This window comes from Papaver somniferum, chromosome 10 (assembly GCF_003573695.1).
Source record: "Papaver somniferum cultivar HN1 chromosome 10, ASM357369v1, whole genome shotgun sequence".
NCBI lineage: Eukaryota > Viridiplantae > Streptophyta > Magnoliopsida > Ranunculales > Papaveraceae > Papaver > Papaver somniferum.
Window position 1 is genome coordinate 73,456,157 of NC_039367.1, and position 17,747 is coordinate 73,473,903.

Sequence of the window (17,747 nt, forward strand, 5' to 3'; positions counted from 1 at the left end):
GCGGGAAAGATGCATCAGAAATGAGTGGTTGGAGATGATACATCAGTAAAGTGATTTGAAAATTCATTTATTACTTTTAGATAAACTCTATGAAGTTGAGTCTCTTCATTAAACTTTCATATCCCGACCAGAAAATGAGTTATCAATAACAATGTGAACTATGTCGTTTGACTGTAAATGGAGTGTAGCTTAAAAAAGGTCAAACAAATATTTAACGGTAGCGACCCAATGGTTCGGCTGTAAGGTGCGGCGCCTAATAATAGTCGCTCAGCGCCAAACCATTAGTCGCTCACAAGCATATTCTAGGAGAATATCCTCCGGAGGGCCAAACCATTGGATACTAAAGCAATTTTCGGAGCGCCAAACCATTGGTCGCTCCTTTGTTGATTCAAAATTGCGTTCAAGCTACTGCTTGAATGTTATGTTGAATCATGGATTTGGTCACACTTTTCTAATAGTTCAAATGTTGAATCTTGAACTTTGAAGGTCCATAGGACTAAGCTTTAATCGCTGCTTTCATGATTTGCAATTGTAGTATTCTTAGAAATTTTAATGTTTGTTGTTATATTAATGTCATTTCCTGTTTACTAAATAATCAGTTTCAAACTAGTTGGTATAGCAGCACAATTTTGGATGACTGCTCTTTAATAACATAGTCGTTTCAGTATATTGAATTTCAGAACATTCATATAAATTTTAATTCTTTGGATGATAAAGCAGCCAAGCATTGTAGACAGAACAGAGTAATGGGTGAATGTTTGATTGATCAACCTCATTTCATTACTCAAAACTCTGTATCTTGATTCATATCAATATAATCTCTTCTTTTTCTATAAAATAAATAAATAATGTTACTCCCTATTTTTAGATGAGGGAGGATCCATGGACACTTTTAAATGGACAAAGGTCAGACAAGATTTGCGTCATTTTCTCCGCACAACTCAAACGACAATGAATTTAAGTGTAATATTTTGATAATATGTTCCTCTTATAACACTCTACATTCCTACAAAAAATGAACACAATTCGAGATGTATAAAACGACCATCTACCCCTTTGAATATCAGCTGTTCAAATTTAACGGTCGAATTGCGTTCATTTTTTTTGTAGGAATATAGAATCTTATAAGAGGAACATATCATCAAAATATTACACTTAAATTCGTTGTCTTGGGTTTTGGGGAGAAAATTGCACAACTCTTATCTGACCTTGTCCATCTAAGAGTGTCCATGTATCCTACCTCTTTTTAGATATCCCGGATTTTCCTATTCGTGTATTTTAGGTTGGATATATATTATTTCCCTTAACTAGTATATATATCTCCTTAGTGTGAAAGATAGAAAAATAGAGAGAGTAGGAGAATTCTTATTAATGTGTAGAACAAGAAGGGAGAATACAACCTCTATTTATATAGGCTAGACGCAAGGGCATCTAAGTAAAATAAACGTAAAATCCTAGATATTCCTTATATTACAACCCGTGCAATACACGTTTATAACACTCCCCCTGATGACCACTGTGTCTAAGTCACAAAATATATCAGGAAAATCAAGAGAGAAAAACCTGAAATGTGTGAGACTCAGAACAGTGTTGGACACGCATATGCTGCCTCATTAAAACCTTGACAAGTAAACCCAGTGGGACAAACCTTGACGAAGGAAAGAGTACAACGCGTTTAAGTCCTAATGATGCTCCCCCTGATGGATACTTCAGCGAAATCTTGGCCTACAAATCTTTAAGTCGACGCATTCCAATCTTGTGAACTAATTTCTTGAATGTAGAAGTTCGTAATGCCTTAGTGAAGAGGTCTGCTAGATTGTGATTTGAACGTACTTGTTGGATATCAATCACACCATCATTCTGTAAATCATGTGAGAAAAAGAACTTCGTACTGATGTGCTTTATTCAATCACCTTTGATAAATCCTTCCTTTAGTTGTGCAATGCAAGCAGTATTGTCTTCGTATAATATTTTTGGTGAATCTTTAGTTGAAGGAAGTCCACATGATTCTTGAATATGATGTAAAACTGACCTTAACCAGACGCACTCACGGCTTGCTATTAGTTCAGAATGATTTGTAGATGTATCTGAAATTGTTTGCTTCACTGACCGCCAAGATATAGCTGTGTCTCCATAAGTAAACAAATACCCAGTTTGTGATCGTCCTTTGTGTGGATCTGAAAGATAACCTGCATATGCGTACCCAATTAGTTTTGACTTAGATTCATAAGGGTAAAATAAACCTAAATCAATAGTGCCACTAAGATAACGTAATAAGTGCTTGATTCCATTCCAGTGTCTTCGAGTTGGAGCAGAACTATATCTAGCTAACAGATTAACTGAAAGGCAATATCTGGCCTTGTGCAATTTGCAAGATACATAAGAGCACCAATTGCACTTAGATATGGCACTTCCGGAAGAAGAAGTTCTTCACCATCTTCTTTAGGTCGAAATGGGTCTTTATTCACGTCAAGTGATCTCACAACCATAGAGAACTCAGTGGATGTGCTTTGTCCATATAAAATCGTTTTAAGACCTTTTCTTTCATCTCAAATTCCTTATGCAAGTAAGCAACGGTTTCAGTGAGTTCTTTTAGAGTTCCAACAAGACTTAGATCGTCAAGGTATACTGCAATAATAACAAACCCAGAATTGGATTTCTTAATGAAAACACATGGACAAATAGCATTATTAGTATATCCCTCTTTCAGTAAATATTCACTAAGGCGATTATACCACATTCTTCCAGATTGCTTTAGTCCATATAGAGCTCTTTGAAGTTTTATTGAGTATACACTACGATCTTTGGACTTATCTGCTTCAGGCCTACGAAATCCCTCGGGAAGTTTCATATAAATGTTACTATCAAGTGACCCATAAAGATAAGCTGTAACTACATCTATGAGACGCATTTCAAGCTTTTCTGAAGCTACCAAACTAATAAGAAACCGGAATGTGATGGCATCCATCACTGGAAAATAAGTTTCTTGATAATCAATACCTGGTCTTTGTGAAAAATCTTGCGCAACGAGTCGAGCTTTATATCTCACAATTTCATTTTTCTCGTTACATTTTCGTACGAATACCCATTTGTATCCGACAACTTTTACATTTTCAGTAGTTACAACAATAGGACCAAGAACTCCACGTTTTACTAATGAGTTGTACTCTGCTTGGATTGCAACCTCCCACTTATGCCAATCTTTTCTATGATGACATTCTTCGATAGATTGTGGTTCAGGGTCATCAATATTTTCAACGATATCAAAAGCAACTGTAAAAGCAAATTTACTATCAGGAATACTTGTATTCATATCCCAGTTTTGTCTTGTACCAACATAGTTTATAGAGATCTCATTGTTTTGAGGTACATGTGCCTCTTCGGGTGCAACTTGTGTATCAGTATTTGATTGATCAATCAATGTTTCAGAGAGAATGGCTTTTTCCGGAATGCCAACTACTGATGTCTTTTTCCGCGGAACTAAATCCTTTGCACTAAGAGGTCTTCCACACTTTAGGCGTATCGTGGACTGATTATCATGATGTCCTTCTGGGATGCTTACTCTCGCAGGAGTATTTGCAGCAGGTATATGTGATTTTGTTACCTTACCTGTATCAGTAAATGCATCAGGCATTTGGTTTGCAATATTTTGCAAATGTATGATTCTTTGAACCTCAAGTTCACATTGTTTTGTACGAGGATCAAAGTGGGCTAATGATGGTATATTCCATGAAATTTCACGACGTTCCTCAAGTTTTGGCTTATCTCCCCTAACGACGGGAAATTTGATTCATCAAATTTGCAATCAGCAAATCTTGCTTTAAACACATCTCCTGTTTGAGGTTCTAAATGCCGAATGATAGATGGAGAGTCATCGCCAACATATATGCCGAGTCTACGTTGAGGACCCATTTTCGCTCTCTGTGGTGGAGCAATGGGAACATACACAGCACAACCAAAATTTCGAAGATGAGATATATTTGGTTGATGCCCATATACGAGTTGTACAGGTGAGTATTTTTGATAGTTGGTTGGTCTTAAACGAACCAGTATTGCAGCATGTAATATTGCATGACCCCATGCTGAAAATGGCAAGTTAGACCTTAAGATTAATGGCCGGGCAATCAATTGTAAGCGCTTAATAAATGATTCTGCTAAGCCATTTTGAGTGTGCACGTGAGCGATGGAGTGTTCAACATCAATGCTAATTGACATGCAATAATCATTAAATATTTTAGAGGTAAATTCACCAGCATTATCAAGACGAATAGTTTTAATAGGAAAAATCTGGAAACTGAGCTCGTAACTTAATAATTTGTGCAAGAAGTCTAGCAAATGCAACAGTACGAGTCGAAAATAAGCAAACATGTGACCATCGTGTTGAAGCATCAATAAGAACCATAAAATAACGAAATGGTCCACACGAAGGGTGAATTGGTCCACATATATCACCTTGAATTCGTTGCAGAAAATTAGGTGATTCGATGCCAACTTTCATCAATGATAGCCTAATAATCAATTTTCCTTGATAACAAGCGATGCATGGACAATCATTAAATGATAAGACTTTTAGTCTATTTAGAGGATGTCCATATGAGTTTTCAATAACTCGACTCATCATAGTTGATCCCGGATGACCCAAACGGTCATGCCAAAGTTTAAAAACACTGGGATTAGAAGTCTTCAAATGATTCACAAGATGTGATTCAATAAGGATAGTATGATACAATCCAGAAGACAAAGCAGGAAGCTTTTCTAATACTTGTTTCTTTCTCGAGACAATGGTAGTAATATATAGATATTCTTTGTTCGCGTCGTTTGTTGTCTCAATATGATACCCATTAAGACGAATATCTTTAAAACTCAACAAGTTTCGGTTAGATTTTGTTGAAAATAAGGCATCATTAATATGGATTTTTGTACCATTAGATAACATTAATAAGGCTTTTCCAAAACCCTCAATAAGTTTAGAGGTCCCTGATATTATACTAACAGTAGCCGCAGCTAATGTTAAATGGACAAACATAAGAAGAATTCAAATCTGTTTAAAGTCCTAGTTTGTAGCCTATGGACTAGAGTTGTTGAGAGTCTTTGGGAAGACTTGATGCTTATCTTAGACACGTACTAACACCGCCCCTCAAGTTGTACTGGAGTTGACGGATGTGCAACTTGGATCGAAGAATTTGAAATCTTGGTGATGAAAGACCTTTCGTAAAAATATCCGCCAGTTGATCTCGAGAACTAATGAAACGTACACATAGCTTCTTGCTTGCAACCCGTTCTCTAACAAAATGGTAATCGATTTCAATATGTTTAGTACGTGCATGAAAGACTGGATTCGCAGTCAAATAAGTTGCCCCCAAATTATCACACCATAGAATTGGCGCCGAAACCGAAAAACCCAGTTCCACTAATAACGACTGAATCCAAACCAATTCTGACGTCGCAATGGCAACACCTCGATATTCCGCTTCTGTGCTGGATCTCGAAACCGTTTTCTGTTTTCTAGCACTCCAGGAAATTAGATTACCGCCAAAAAATATACAGTAGCCGCTAGTAGATCTTCGATCATCTAAACTACCAGCCCAGTCAGCATCCGAATATGCCTGAAGAGAAAAGTCTGTGGATGGGCTAAGATGTAAACCATAATCAATTGTGCTCTTCAGATAGCGAAGGATGCGTTTGACACTCTCCCAGTGTTCGACATAAGGATTATGCATATATTGACAAACTTTATTAACAGCAACAGAGATATCTGGCCTAGTAAGATGAAGATATTGCAAAGCACCAACAACGCTGCGATATAAAGTAGGATCAGACATTTTCTCAGTACCTTGTTGCCGCATTTTTTCACTTGACGACAACGGAGTGGAAACAGGTTTAACTCCATCCAGCTTCGTTCGCTTTAGCAGATCCGATACATATTTCCGTTGTGTGAGTGCTAGTCCACCAGTGTTGCGCAACACCTCTATGCCAAGAAAGTAATGCAAATCCCCCATATCTTTAATAGCAAATTCCGATCCCAGATCTCGAATGAGATTATTAATGGATTGTGGATCCGAGCCTGTGACTATAATGTCATCTACATAAACAAGTAGATATGTAATCGAAGATGAAGTTTTTAAAACAAAAAGAGATGTATCTGCCACAGAACCCTTGAACCCAAGAGCTAATAAATAAGTACTCAACCTCGAGAACCAGGCCCTCGGAGCTTGTTTAAGGCCGTACAAAGACTTATGTAATTTACACACATGAGTAGGACGATTCGGATCCACAAAGCCTGGGGGCTGTTTCATATAGACATCTTCATCTAAGCGGCCATGCAGAAATGCATTCTCAACGTCTAGTTGCTTTAAAGACCAATTATGCATTACCGCAATAGAGAGAACTAGTCTGATAGTGCAGGGTTTGATAACCGGGCTGAAGGTCTCACTGTAATCAACACCCTCGCGTTGATTAAAACCTTTCGCAACGAGCCGAGCTTTGTAGCGATCAATGCTGCCATCCGAGTTTTGTTTTACACGAAAAACCCATTTGGAACCCACGATATTCATACCAGGCAGTTGTTGCACAAGTGAGTACGTACCATTTCGGATAAGAGCATTGATCTGGTTACCCATTGCAGCTCTCCATTGTGGTAATTTACAAGCCTCCGTGTAACAAGAAGGTTCCATAAAGTCGGAGTCCAACAGGGGATGTTTGGTGGCCAAGAGACTGAATTTCCGGGCAGGCTTCACTATTCCAGACTTAGAGCGTGTCTGCATGGAGTGAGTAGGTATTGCTGCACTGGCATCGATGTCTGCGGGAGGTTGAGACGAAGAGATCAATGGAGTTGATGACGCTGTAGACACTGCATCAGGAGAGCCAACAGGAACTGATGAAGCTGCAGACGCTTCAGCAGACAAAGTTGCAGAGGGCGACGCTGGAGAGCCAACAGGAACTGAGGCTTGGTGTGACGTAGCAGCAGATCCACCAGGAGATGCAGCAGTGGTAACAGGAGAACTATGAAGCGAATTGCCAGCAACCGGTGGAGTAGAACTCATAGTATTCTCAGCAGAAGTAACAGCAACAGGCTCAGGTAAATTACGGGAAGCAAAGCCAAAAGACGTATTTTGAAAAGGTGAATGAAGAAAAACACTTGTGTCAGATGGAATCATACCTTGCGATGACTGGGTTCCTTGCTGCTGCTTGGCCTTGAAAGGGAATGTTTCTTCAACAAAACGAACATGACGAGAAACATATATGCGTCCACTTTCACGATGTAGACAAAGGTAACCTTTGTGTGCATTGTTATATCCTATGAACACACACGGCAAAGACCGAGGCTCTAGTTTATTGGAGTTGTAAGGACGTAAACATGGATATGCTAAACAGCCAAAGACCCTAAGAAAAGAGTAGTCAGGTTTTTTATTGAACAATAACTCTAATGGAGTAGCAGAGACACTTTTAGATTTTGGTAGACGATTAATCAGGAAGCAAGCCGTTAGAAAAGCGTCTGACCAATAAGAATAGGGAATCGCCGCTTGGAAAAGAAGTGCTAAACCAGACTCAGTGACATGTCTAATTCGCCTTTCAGCAAATCCATTTTGTGCAGATGTATGTGGACAAGTGAATCTGTGCTGAATGCCAGAATCATTCAAATAAGATGTGAACTTTTTGTACTCTAAAGCATTGTCAGACTGAAAAATTTTGATCCTGTGATTTGTCAGATTTTCAACTTGCTTTCGAAAGAGAATAAATATATTTAAGGCTTCAGAACGTTGAACCATTGGAAAAATCCAAGTATAATGGGAATAAACATCCATAATTAACATGTAATACCGAAAACCAGTTCTAGACAATTTTGGTGAAGTCCAAATGTCAGACACAACTAAACTCAAAGGAATATCATAAGAAGTACTACTGTGAGAGAAAGGTAATCTCTTACTCTTGCTTACATGACACGAATGGCAGTAATCAAAAGACTTATTCGAAATAGGTAAAGAGAATCTACGACAAATGCTTGTGACAGTTCTTATCATTGGGTGACCTAGACGTTGATGCCAAACTGGCAGAGTTGAAGCAACATTCACTTGGGGTTTTATAATATGATCCAGCTTGTTCAAGTCGTCAAAAATGTAAAGACCATTCCTATTCAGGCCGCGCAGCAACAGCTCCCCCGTCATATTGTCCTTCACAAAAAATTGAGAAGAGTGAAACTCAAAGAACACATTATTGTCTCTACAAAATTGTGAAACAGACAGTAGATTTCTGTTGATATTCGGAACACGGAATATGTGATTTAACGAAAACACCCTGGAATTAACAGTAAATGATGCATTGCCAACATGAGAAATGGGAACACTATTACCATTCCCAACTTGTACTTGTTCAGTCCCGTCATACTCATGAGGTATAGACAGATTTCTGAAATCCGATGTCATATGATGTGTTGCGCCAGAGTCAGTCACCCAGTTATTGGTTGTATCCGAACCCGGAAGAGCAATATAAGCAGCCGGATTTTTTGATTTAGGAGTAGAAGATTTCTCATACCGAAACCAGCATCTAGGAGCCTGATGACCATCTTTTTTGCATATCTGACAGGGTTCCTCAGACGTATTGGTTGACTGCTGTCCACGGTGTTGCATGTTGAAACGTTTCTGCTGATTGTTGAACTGGTATTGTGGATTTTGATTACTGAAGTGATTCTGTGAACCACGGTTTTGCTGGTGCATCTTGGAACTGGATTTGAACTGTGGTGCGAGTCTGGAGACAGCTACATTGACAGCCGGTTGTTGGATGGAGGACAACTGCTGTTCTATTCTCATATCAAAGGTGAGAAGATGGGAGTAGAAAGTTTCCATATCCATGTCATCTTTTGTACTCAGAGCCGTGACAATGGGATCATAGGATTGATTCAAACCATTACTTATTGACTGCATTTTTTCATCATTGGATACATCATATCCAGTTGCTGCAAGCTGTTCAAATAGATTTTTAGCATCAGTTAAATATGTTTTGAGGGACTTGTTACCTTTGTTCATAGAATGGAGTTGTTTCTTGAGACTCATCATGTGAGCTCGTGTTTTTGGAGCAAAGTAGCTTTCTAGTTTCTCCCATACGGCTTTGGCAGTATCCAGACCACGTACATGACACAGAACCTCCGGGGTGAGTGTTGAATTGAGCCAACCAACAATGAGAGAGTCCTGTGCTTCATATTCTGTATAGAGGGGATTTATTTCATCTGAATCAGGGAGAGTTTTAGGAGGGATTGCTTTGCTTCCATCTATAAAACCAGTCAAACCATATCCTTTTAATATTGGTTTGAATTGGGTTTTCCATAGAGAGTGATTTGTTTCTGTAAGTTTTAGGGTGACTAGGTGATGAATCTGGATATTTCTCATGCTGTTTGTTGTGGATGCCATTGTTGTTTTCTTCTGTTTTTTTTATGTTTCTTTGCGGAAGTGTGTGTTGGATCGACTCGTGATACCAACTTAGAAAAGGAATTTGGTGAATATCTTCCACAATTAACCTGTGGAGATATGCTTCTTATTTATATTAGGAAAGATAATAGATTTGTTACAGATTTAGAATATATCCTAACAAACATAAGAAGAATTCAAATCTGTTTAAAGTCCTAGTTTGTAGCCTATGGACTAGAGTTGTTGAGAGTCTTTGGGAAGACTTGATGCTTATCTTAGACACGTACTAACACTCTCTATTAGGTTATTGATTGATTTGATTACGAAAATCAAACCAGTAAAACGAGAGAAATTCTATCGTATAAAAAAAGATACAAAAGAAAAAAATAAACTAATATAGTTTAGAAGAAAAAAAATTACCGATTAGCGGTAGAGCAACGTAGCTGATAACGTAGTGTGAAAGATAGAAAAATAGAGAGTAGAAGAATTCTTATTAATGTGTAGAACAAAAAAGGAGAATACAACCTCTATTTATATGACTTTTGTTAAAGGGAGAGCAAATTGTGATCCGAGGAGAGTAAAAATCGTATTTGACTCAATAATTAGGATCAACTTGATATATTTTTCTAACTCGATCTAAAAAATCCTTTTTATCACACAAATTTATCCCCCGGGTACTAAAAATGAAATTCCGTTTCTTGTTCATCGTGTCTGTAATAAATTAAGAACCCTAAATAAATTTTATTAAGAACCCTAGATACGATTACCGACCTTCAATACATAAATCATCAATTTCCGATCTGGAGTAGGGTAGAAGACAAAGTGAAAAGGGAAATTATATACTCGAACATTATCTGGTTTCGGAATTGTTAGCATCATTTCTTCCAATGAGTCAGAGACATGTTACCTTGAGAAATTAAAACATCACCCGTCTAACTTCTGAGATACTGTATCTCCTTTTCCTACGGATTATGAAAACTCTTATGAGTTATGACCTTACCAACGAAACTACGCTGCCCGGCTGCAGTTGAGCTAACATATCAAGAGAGTCATAAACACTGGTCTCAATCTTTTGATTTTGGCGCCAAAACCCAGTTGCGAGTATTTATTTGAGCGCAAGAGACGAAAAGATAATCGAATAAAGTAAGTATGAAGTCGAAACCGTTGTTTTCATCAGACAGAGGATTTGGGCAACTTTCACTTTCTAAGTCTTTTCCGATCAAACCCTTATCTAGGTAATGCACACTTCTTCAAATTCCTTCATTTTGATAATAATCTCCTGTTTGGATATTAAATCTTCGAATCTTGTTGTATCTGTTGTTGTTTGCAGCGATTCCAATAATGAAGAAGGAAAAATTAAACTATTAAAGAAGAATCCATCAATTTCCCTCTCTGAATTTCTAAACCGAAAAGTCACCTCAAATTCCAATCCATCTAAAACAATTCAGGTATCTCTCTCATCTCTTCTGAAGAATTAATGTGTTTTGTTAATTTGGTTACAATTTAGTGATTAGTGAAGTATCCAATCCAATTTTGTTTACAGAATAAGCAGAAACCTTTTCTAGGGATTGAGGGTAAAGTTGGAAACAAAAGAGGGATATCTGAGGGTGATACTGTTGTTCTTGATGAATCTGTTTTCAAACAGTTTAATCATTCTAAAAAGGAAATAGAGAGAGAAGTAGAGGAATGCAGAGAAGTAGATGGTGGAAGTGAACCCGAAGGCTCTACTGAACCAGATTTGACGAAACCATGCAACCCTTTTTGTGTTTCCTCCAAAGGTTTTTTCGTCTATCTTTTAAACATTTTGTTGTTGGAATTTCAGAATTTGAATTAGTTATGTTGTTATTTTGGGTTGCATAATAACATCAGTTAGTTTCGTCGATGATTTTGTTCATACTACGGTTCACATTTGAGTATCGGTGATATGCACTAATCACTATGAATGAGTATTGAGTTGGGTGATGGTGAATACTTGAATGTGTGAAGAGGAGATTGTATCAAAGGATACTGTGAAGCACTAGCTATACTGAGAATTTTACAGGAACTCTTGTTCCGGCTTTACAATATGCACCATGACCTTTAGGACACTGCTTTGTCTTATGTAGTATTGAGTTGGATGAACCATTAGTCTTAGTCTCAAGTCTTATTTAGGTGGGAATTATGTGGTTCTTTTGGTTCCAAAATCTCTTGCAAATGTGGGGAGATAAACCATGAAACAATGTTCTTTTTCAGAATCATTGGTTTTACATGAAGCAGTGAATGATTCGGTTATATGATTCATAACTACGACATTTGGGATACTGCTTTGTCCATCTTGTTGTGGATATATAATCTCTATAGTTTTGATGTTTTTGTGTTTTCTCTTATAAGGTGGAGATGAAAGGACTACCACTCCAACTCCAAAGCACTTGGTAGTTCTTGGAGATGATCCAAAACCTAAGCAGAAGCAGAGAGAGGAGATATTTACTAGAAACAAGAAGCAAAGGCCTCTCTATAACCACTGTAAGCAAACAGTACCCCTTTTTCCTACATCGATCAGTCAGTGTACCATGATTTCTCAATACATATTATTCTTTAGTTTAAATATGGTCTCTGCATATGATGAGGTAGTATGTTCATGCAAGCTCGCTTTTGTGTGCCAATCTTTCTGTCAATGATGTTTGATTTTACTCATACCTGTCATCAAGTTCTTGATAACACCGATTATTCATAAATTGTTTGGTGAAATAAGTGAAAAACTATGACAGATTCTTGTATTTAAACCAGTGAAAGGTGAAAAATAATCTGGACTAAAACAGATGCCTTCTCTTCTCCAGTTTTCTCCAGATGCAAATGGCAGTGGATGGTGGGACTGTGATATGGAGGGTGTTGACAACGAAGAAGTAGGCTGCAATGAAACAGGGGAAGGCATGGGTTCAACTACTTTGGGAGGACTTGACTGGCACTGATGATCTAATCCAAGCATTCCATAAAGAAAGCATCATTGATGTTCACTTCAACTGTGAACTTGTTCTCTTCCATTTACGCGTGCCTTTTCTCTTCTTCGTTTCAGTTTGTTGCAGATCTAGGGCTTTACGCTGTAAATTTGTTGGGCATTTGGAATTAATCTGACTTTGTTGGCAACTGGGTTTTATAGCAACCTGAATATTCAAGCTTCATCCTTCACACATGAAATTGGCGGTAAAAATTCCTGATGAATCATCCTTTTCCCTAGAGTCAAGTATAACAGATTAAGTTATCCCGACTGTAAGCAGACAGGCTTTAATTAGATTGGGAAAGTTCCCCTCTCGCCTCATTGGTACAAGGAATTTTGAGTCTTGTTATTAGGAGGGATAAAATGGAACCCAGAATTTGGAACAAGAGTATATTTGTTGTTCTAAGGCCGGTTCCTATGGGAGGTGGTATAAAAGTTGGTTTGCTAGTTTCCCCACTATGGTAAAATTTCTGCCCGTGGACCGTTTGTCACTAGTATAAACAGAAGCGGATGGAGAGTTTGGCCGAGTGAGCTAAGGCGCCAGAATCAGGCTCTGGTTCAAGGCCTACCTATAGAAACGATTCTCGCTGAGTCCAACAAAGACAGTTTGGCCGAGTGGTCTAAGGCGCCAGAATCAGGCTCTGGTCCGCAAGGGCGTGGGTTCAAATCCCACAGCTGTCAAAAATCTCTGTTTTGTTTTTTTTTTGAATTGTGTCATTGTACCCCTGATCCACCTTTTCCTTGCCACTTAATGCGTTTATTTTGATAAGTTTACCAGGTAACACCATTTTTTTTTTCCTTGTGTTGAATTTGTGAATCATGATGTTATTCGTCCACAAGTGTATCTATATTGCAGTCACATATTGGCGAACATTGAATCCCAAAATTGAGATAATGAATGTTTCAGGTAAGCATCCAAAATACTGATCTGTATTGCAGTATCATATCAGTGAATATTGAATTTCAAAAAAATGAGATAATGAAGTCCTCAAGTGTTTGAGTTAAGCATCCAAAGTACTGCAGTAACAACTTGTGCAAGTGAAATAACCGACCAAACCGTTTTAGGATACACAACAGGGATTTCAATTTCACCTTTAGACCCTGCACATACCAATTCTACACTAGTACAATGATGTCTAGGATCTAAACATGGTTGCTGACTGAATAATCATGTACAACTAGTGTGTCTATGGTAATTGGCAAGAGAAAAGGAAAATTGCCAACAGAAAAATAAAATTGCTGTCCAACCCCAACCCCAATTCTTGGAATCAGCCAAAAGCCAGATTCTTCCACCAATATCATCACGCGGATGTATACTTCAGAACTTCTTATCAACATGTGCAATGTTAACTACTGCATATCTTTCTTTTTTCTTTTTTGGAAATAACTTCTGCATATCTTGATTCTGATGTAAATCAGTCAGTTAGTCTTCACTACCACACTTGGCCACGTGGTAGGATGCCAAATTGATGGCTCGTATTCACTCGGTTGTTAAGCTCAGTATCTCCATTGCAGTTCTTTCTCGGAAATAGGGCATATCTTTCTACAATGAGAATGTATCCAAGCAGTTATTCTCGTCTCCACATAGGATAACGAACTTATACGGGCAACCTATTTCATAAATTATGTATTGCCACGTACACATTTTTTGTACTTGTGAAGTTATGCTGTCTGTTACCAAGAACAACTAACAACAAAACGAGCTGGAGATGAAACTTGAATTTACCTGACTAAAACACAGACTCAGACCCCTGCTAAAGAAATCAGCATACTTGATCATGAACATGCCACAGTCCGACCTATTAATAGAAACATGCACTCAGTCTAAGACTCTGTTGTGCAATATAAAATTGCAAACAACTGGACAAGCTCAAGTTTTCATTTTATGAATCTAAAGATAGGGAACATACCCGTTCTCCTGAGTAGGTATGTCATGGGGACATTCAAAAGTCCAAGAAGCTGTGTTTATGTCTTTACCACTTTTATCTTTTACTTCATCCATGTAATATCTAGCCTAAAACCACAAGCAACAAAAACAGAATCAGTATTTTACCAGTCAAGCTCGCTAAAAGTTTTTTGCATCAAATCCACATTTATATATCCTGAACACGCACCAGGGCTTCAAGAACTTGGTAATCAATGCCTTTGAGTGAATCAAAATACTGAAACTTCTGATCCTTCTTATTGATAACAGCCAAGCACCAATGTAGGTTTTTGTGGATAGGTACAAATATCTGCAACAGTAAAACTGATCCTTGGTTGGAAGACTAACCAATAAGCAATTAGAAAAGTTCAAAATGAAAAGGATGAAGCAATAAGGTGTGTAGCAGTTTTACCTTGTCGCATTCAAGAAGGTGGTATCCTATCTTCTTTAGAGTAGTCCACCTTCTGACAGCTTTGAAGTCACAACCATCCCTCGCACTAATTAGCTGAAGAGAACACGAATTTACCAACACCATTGATGAATAAGAACAATAGATAGCCAACCAAAAATGCAGGAGCGAATAACAGGAAGCCGACCTTCTTATAGAAAAACGTGTTGAAGAAATGACACTTCAAAAACTTTTTTGGTTCTCTTTGTTCCCTCTCTTTCAACAATTCGAAGTAGACATCAATGACCTACATTCAAGGAAATAAAAGCATATAAGGAATTATGTTAAATTCATGAATCTGGACACTTGCGGGTTCTTCCACTTATCTTTCCATTAACAGCATATTCCAGGAGAGAACCATAAGGAACTCAGACACTCCAGTATTCTTTTACGTTGCAAATAAGGTATAACCAAAACCAAAAGGAACAAAAGTCACCTCATCATTCAACCAACCACGTGGTTTCAAGCACTGCAAAATATGGCCTGTAATTTCAATATTAGAATGCTGATGTGCAACCAAGATCTTCTGCCTACAAAAGGAAAGTCAAACACAACTAAATCATTAGATGAGAATATCAGCCCCCAACTTGCTAACATTTTAGATGAAAATAGAAACCCAAGCTAAGATTCTGAATTCTCGTAACCTAACATACCAATCAGCAAGAATTCCACTTAACATATTTAACATCCAGCATTTCATCTTACCTATTGACTCTAGCAAAGGCGGTAGACACATGATTCTGTTCGGCCATTGTGAGTGGAGCAAAAGGCTCACTGAATCCCTCCTGAAATGAGGATACAAAACAAGTTAGCAAATGCGCTATTTCAAACCAACTTCTCACAGAAATCCCAGTCACAATGCAAGTGAGCAATAGTTTACCTCTTGTTTTTTTAGAGGTTCCTTCACAATTATTAACCTTTCCCGAACTTCGGAGGTTAAGTTATCCATAGCCAGCTTTTGCTTCTCTGCAGACTCGTACCCCTTTCTGCATGAACGCAGACTCCACTCCACACTCAGACCAGTAAAGTCTAAACCCCGGCTTCGATTATCAGTGCATTTTGCATATTTTCTATGCAACGAAGAGTCAGTACTTCCAGCAGACACTGGTGTTCTCTGCAGTGAATCTTCGCCTAAACTTGAAGCTTCAGAAATTACATCCTTCTTAGAAGAACTCCGAGTTTCAAAATCACTCTTTCTCAAATACCGAAAAGTATCAAGTGCTAAACTTTTAGCCTGCTCATACCGATGAATCAGCATCATCTTATACTGATTTTCCTGTGAGAAAGTGTTTGTAACGACATCCGGTGATCGGCGAAATTTGTGGTTCCGACAAGGGCCAGGAATTTCTCTCTTAATACTTTGAGTAGGTTTGGGGTACTGATCGATTCTTGAAATGCTGTTCCTACTACTACTACTAGTACTCCTTGAAGAATCAGGAGTCATAAATTGTTCTTGATTGATGTACATTATGAGTGATGATAGTCACCACGCCACTAATCTATACCTAGGGCATCCAGTTACACTCTTGGAAGTCTGTGCAATGATCCCGAAATCCCTAAATTTGAAACGTTTCTAATCTGATTATCACAATACCACCAAACATTTCTAGAATTTCTTTTTGGTGTTTGAGCGATTAGATCCTTACCCTAATTTCTCAAAAATCTCTAATTTTTCCCGCCTATGAGAAAATGAAAAGAACTGGGAAATTTAGAAATATCTTCTTTCTCGGAATGCAAATAATTTCTTTGTGACAAAAAAAAAATCGTCTGTTGTAACAAAATGATATAGCTGGGCCACTTTCCTAACTCGCAGTAGCTGAGTTCTCGTATATCAATATTATACGAGTACTGGTTTACGATACAAATGCAAATTAAAGGAAAGAACCAATAACAACTAACAGTGCTAGTATACAAAGACATAAGAACGAAATAATGAGTGAGAAATTTCATTCTTCTTTTTTATCACAAAGTTCACCGTATACAGCACCCCTAAATGGGTATTTATACTTGTACTAGAGAAATGGATATACATTATCGAGATATAGTTAAGTGATAACTATCACTGTACATGAGACACATAAGAGCGGATGTGTCTTTTACTTGCTGGATGTTGTGGGACCCACAGAGACGTGTCCACCGGTGGATCAGCCACCTAGCACAAACTTGTACAACACTCCCCCTTGGATGATCCACCGTTCCAAAAATGTTGGCTCATTAAAGCTTCGCTGTAAAATCTTTTGGAACTTTAGAGTGATGCTGGTCGTCTTGAATTTTCTCCTCTTGCCAAAGTTGCGCCAGGAAAACCATTTAGGACAAAGCCCGAGCTTAGAAAGAGGGTGGTCGCCGCCACAAAATATTTTCTTTGACAAGATTTACGCCAGGAAAACCACTTGGGATAAAACCTTAGCGCCGAGAAATACTTCCACCATAAAAATTGCGTTAGGAAAACCACTTGGGGACAAAACCTGAACGCTTGTGCCAGGAAAACCGCTTGGGACAAAACCTGACCACCAAAATTCAGAATAATGCCGACGTCGAAGAGCATGTTGCCTCGTTAAAAACCTCGTCTGGAAAACCACGTGGGACAAAACCAGATCAAAGGAAAAGAGTACAACGGACGTCGTCCAATGACAGTGCTGGATACGCATACGCTGTCTCGTTAAAACCTTGACAAGAAAAACCCATTGGGACAAAATCTTGATGAAGGAAAAAGAGTACAGCGCGTTTAAGCTCAGCCAAAGATTCTACGAGTTTACTCCCCCTGAAGTATGACTTCTTAAAGCGGTTGGTGGTGTGGACATTTTACAGCCTTTAGAAAAACTGCTTTACTAAGTTCAGTTTATGGAGGATTGACTGCCAGATTTTGCGCCGGGTGAACAATCGCCATTGTACACCTCGCATTTAAATCCTCCGCCCATTGCACACCAAATTCATTTTTCCGCTTTAACTTCAGGCATAACAATGAAAGGCCTTTTGTAAACTCATAAATACCGTAGAATC

The 17,747-nt window shown here is 38.2% G+C and overlaps 2 protein-coding genes and 1 non-coding gene across 3 annotated transcripts; 2 read left to right on the forward strand and 1 right to left on the reverse strand.

Moving 5' to 3' along the window:
• Positions 1 to 10,054: 10,054 nt before the first annotated feature.
• LOC113319114 lies at positions 10,055 to 12,570 on the forward strand. Its single transcript, XM_026567394.1, has 5 exons — positions 10,055 to 10,636; positions 10,732 to 10,849; positions 10,945 to 11,179; positions 11,772 to 11,903; positions 12,218 to 12,570. The coding sequence occupies exons 1-5, from the start codon at positions 10,551 to 10,553 to the stop codon at positions 12,256 to 12,258; spliced, it is 612 nt and encodes a 203-aa protein (XP_026423179.1). The 5' UTR covers positions 10,055 to 10,550; the 3' UTR covers positions 12,259 to 12,570.
• Positions 12,571 to 12,976: 406 nt separating this feature from the next.
• On the forward strand, positions 12,977 to 13,056 carry TRNAL-CAG. Its single transcript has one exon. It is a non-coding gene; the product is annotated as a tRNA-Leu (tRNA).
• A 692-nt stretch (positions 13,057 to 13,748) lies between these two features.
• LOC113319288 (putative ubiquitin-like-specific protease 1B) lies at positions 13,749 to 16,466 on the reverse strand. Its single transcript, XM_026567561.1, has 9 exons — positions 15,628 to 16,466; positions 15,453 to 15,532; positions 15,184 to 15,277; positions 14,896 to 14,994; positions 14,712 to 14,804; positions 14,490 to 14,609; positions 14,286 to 14,389; positions 14,102 to 14,174; positions 13,749 to 13,918 (listed from the first exon to the last, which is right to left on the reverse strand). Exons 1-9 carry the CDS (start codon positions 16,213 to 16,215, stop codon positions 13,856 to 13,858), a joined length of 1,314 nt encoding a protein of 437 aa, XP_026423346.1. The 5' UTR covers positions 16,216 to 16,466; the 3' UTR covers positions 13,749 to 13,855.
• Between the last annotated feature and the right edge of the window lie 1,281 nt (positions 16,467 to 17,747).

Coding starts and splice junctions, on each gene's coding strand:
- LOC113319114 (XM_026567394.1), top strand. CDS start 10,551: ATGAAGTCGAAACCGTTGTTTTCATCAGACAGAGGATTTGGGCAACTT. Junction 10,637..10,731: donor CCGATCAAACCCTTATCTAG/GTAATGCACACT, acceptor TGTTGTTTGCAG/CGATTCCAATAATGAAGAAG. Junction 11,904..12,217: donor AAGGCCTCTCTATAACCACT/GTAAGCAAACAG, acceptor TCTCTTCTCCAG/TTTTCTCCAGATGCAAATGG.
- LOC113319288 (XM_026567561.1), bottom strand. CDS start 16,215: ATGTACATCAATCAAGAACAATTTATGACTCCTGATTCTTCAAGGAGT. Junction 15,278..15,452: donor GCCTTTGCTAGAGTCAATAG/GTAAGATGAAAT, acceptor TTCCTTTTGTAG/GCAGAAGATCTTGGTTGCAC. Junction 14,995..15,183: donor GTGGTTGGTTGAATGATGAG/GTGACTTTTGTT, acceptor CCTTGAATGTAG/GTCATTGATGTCTACTTCGA.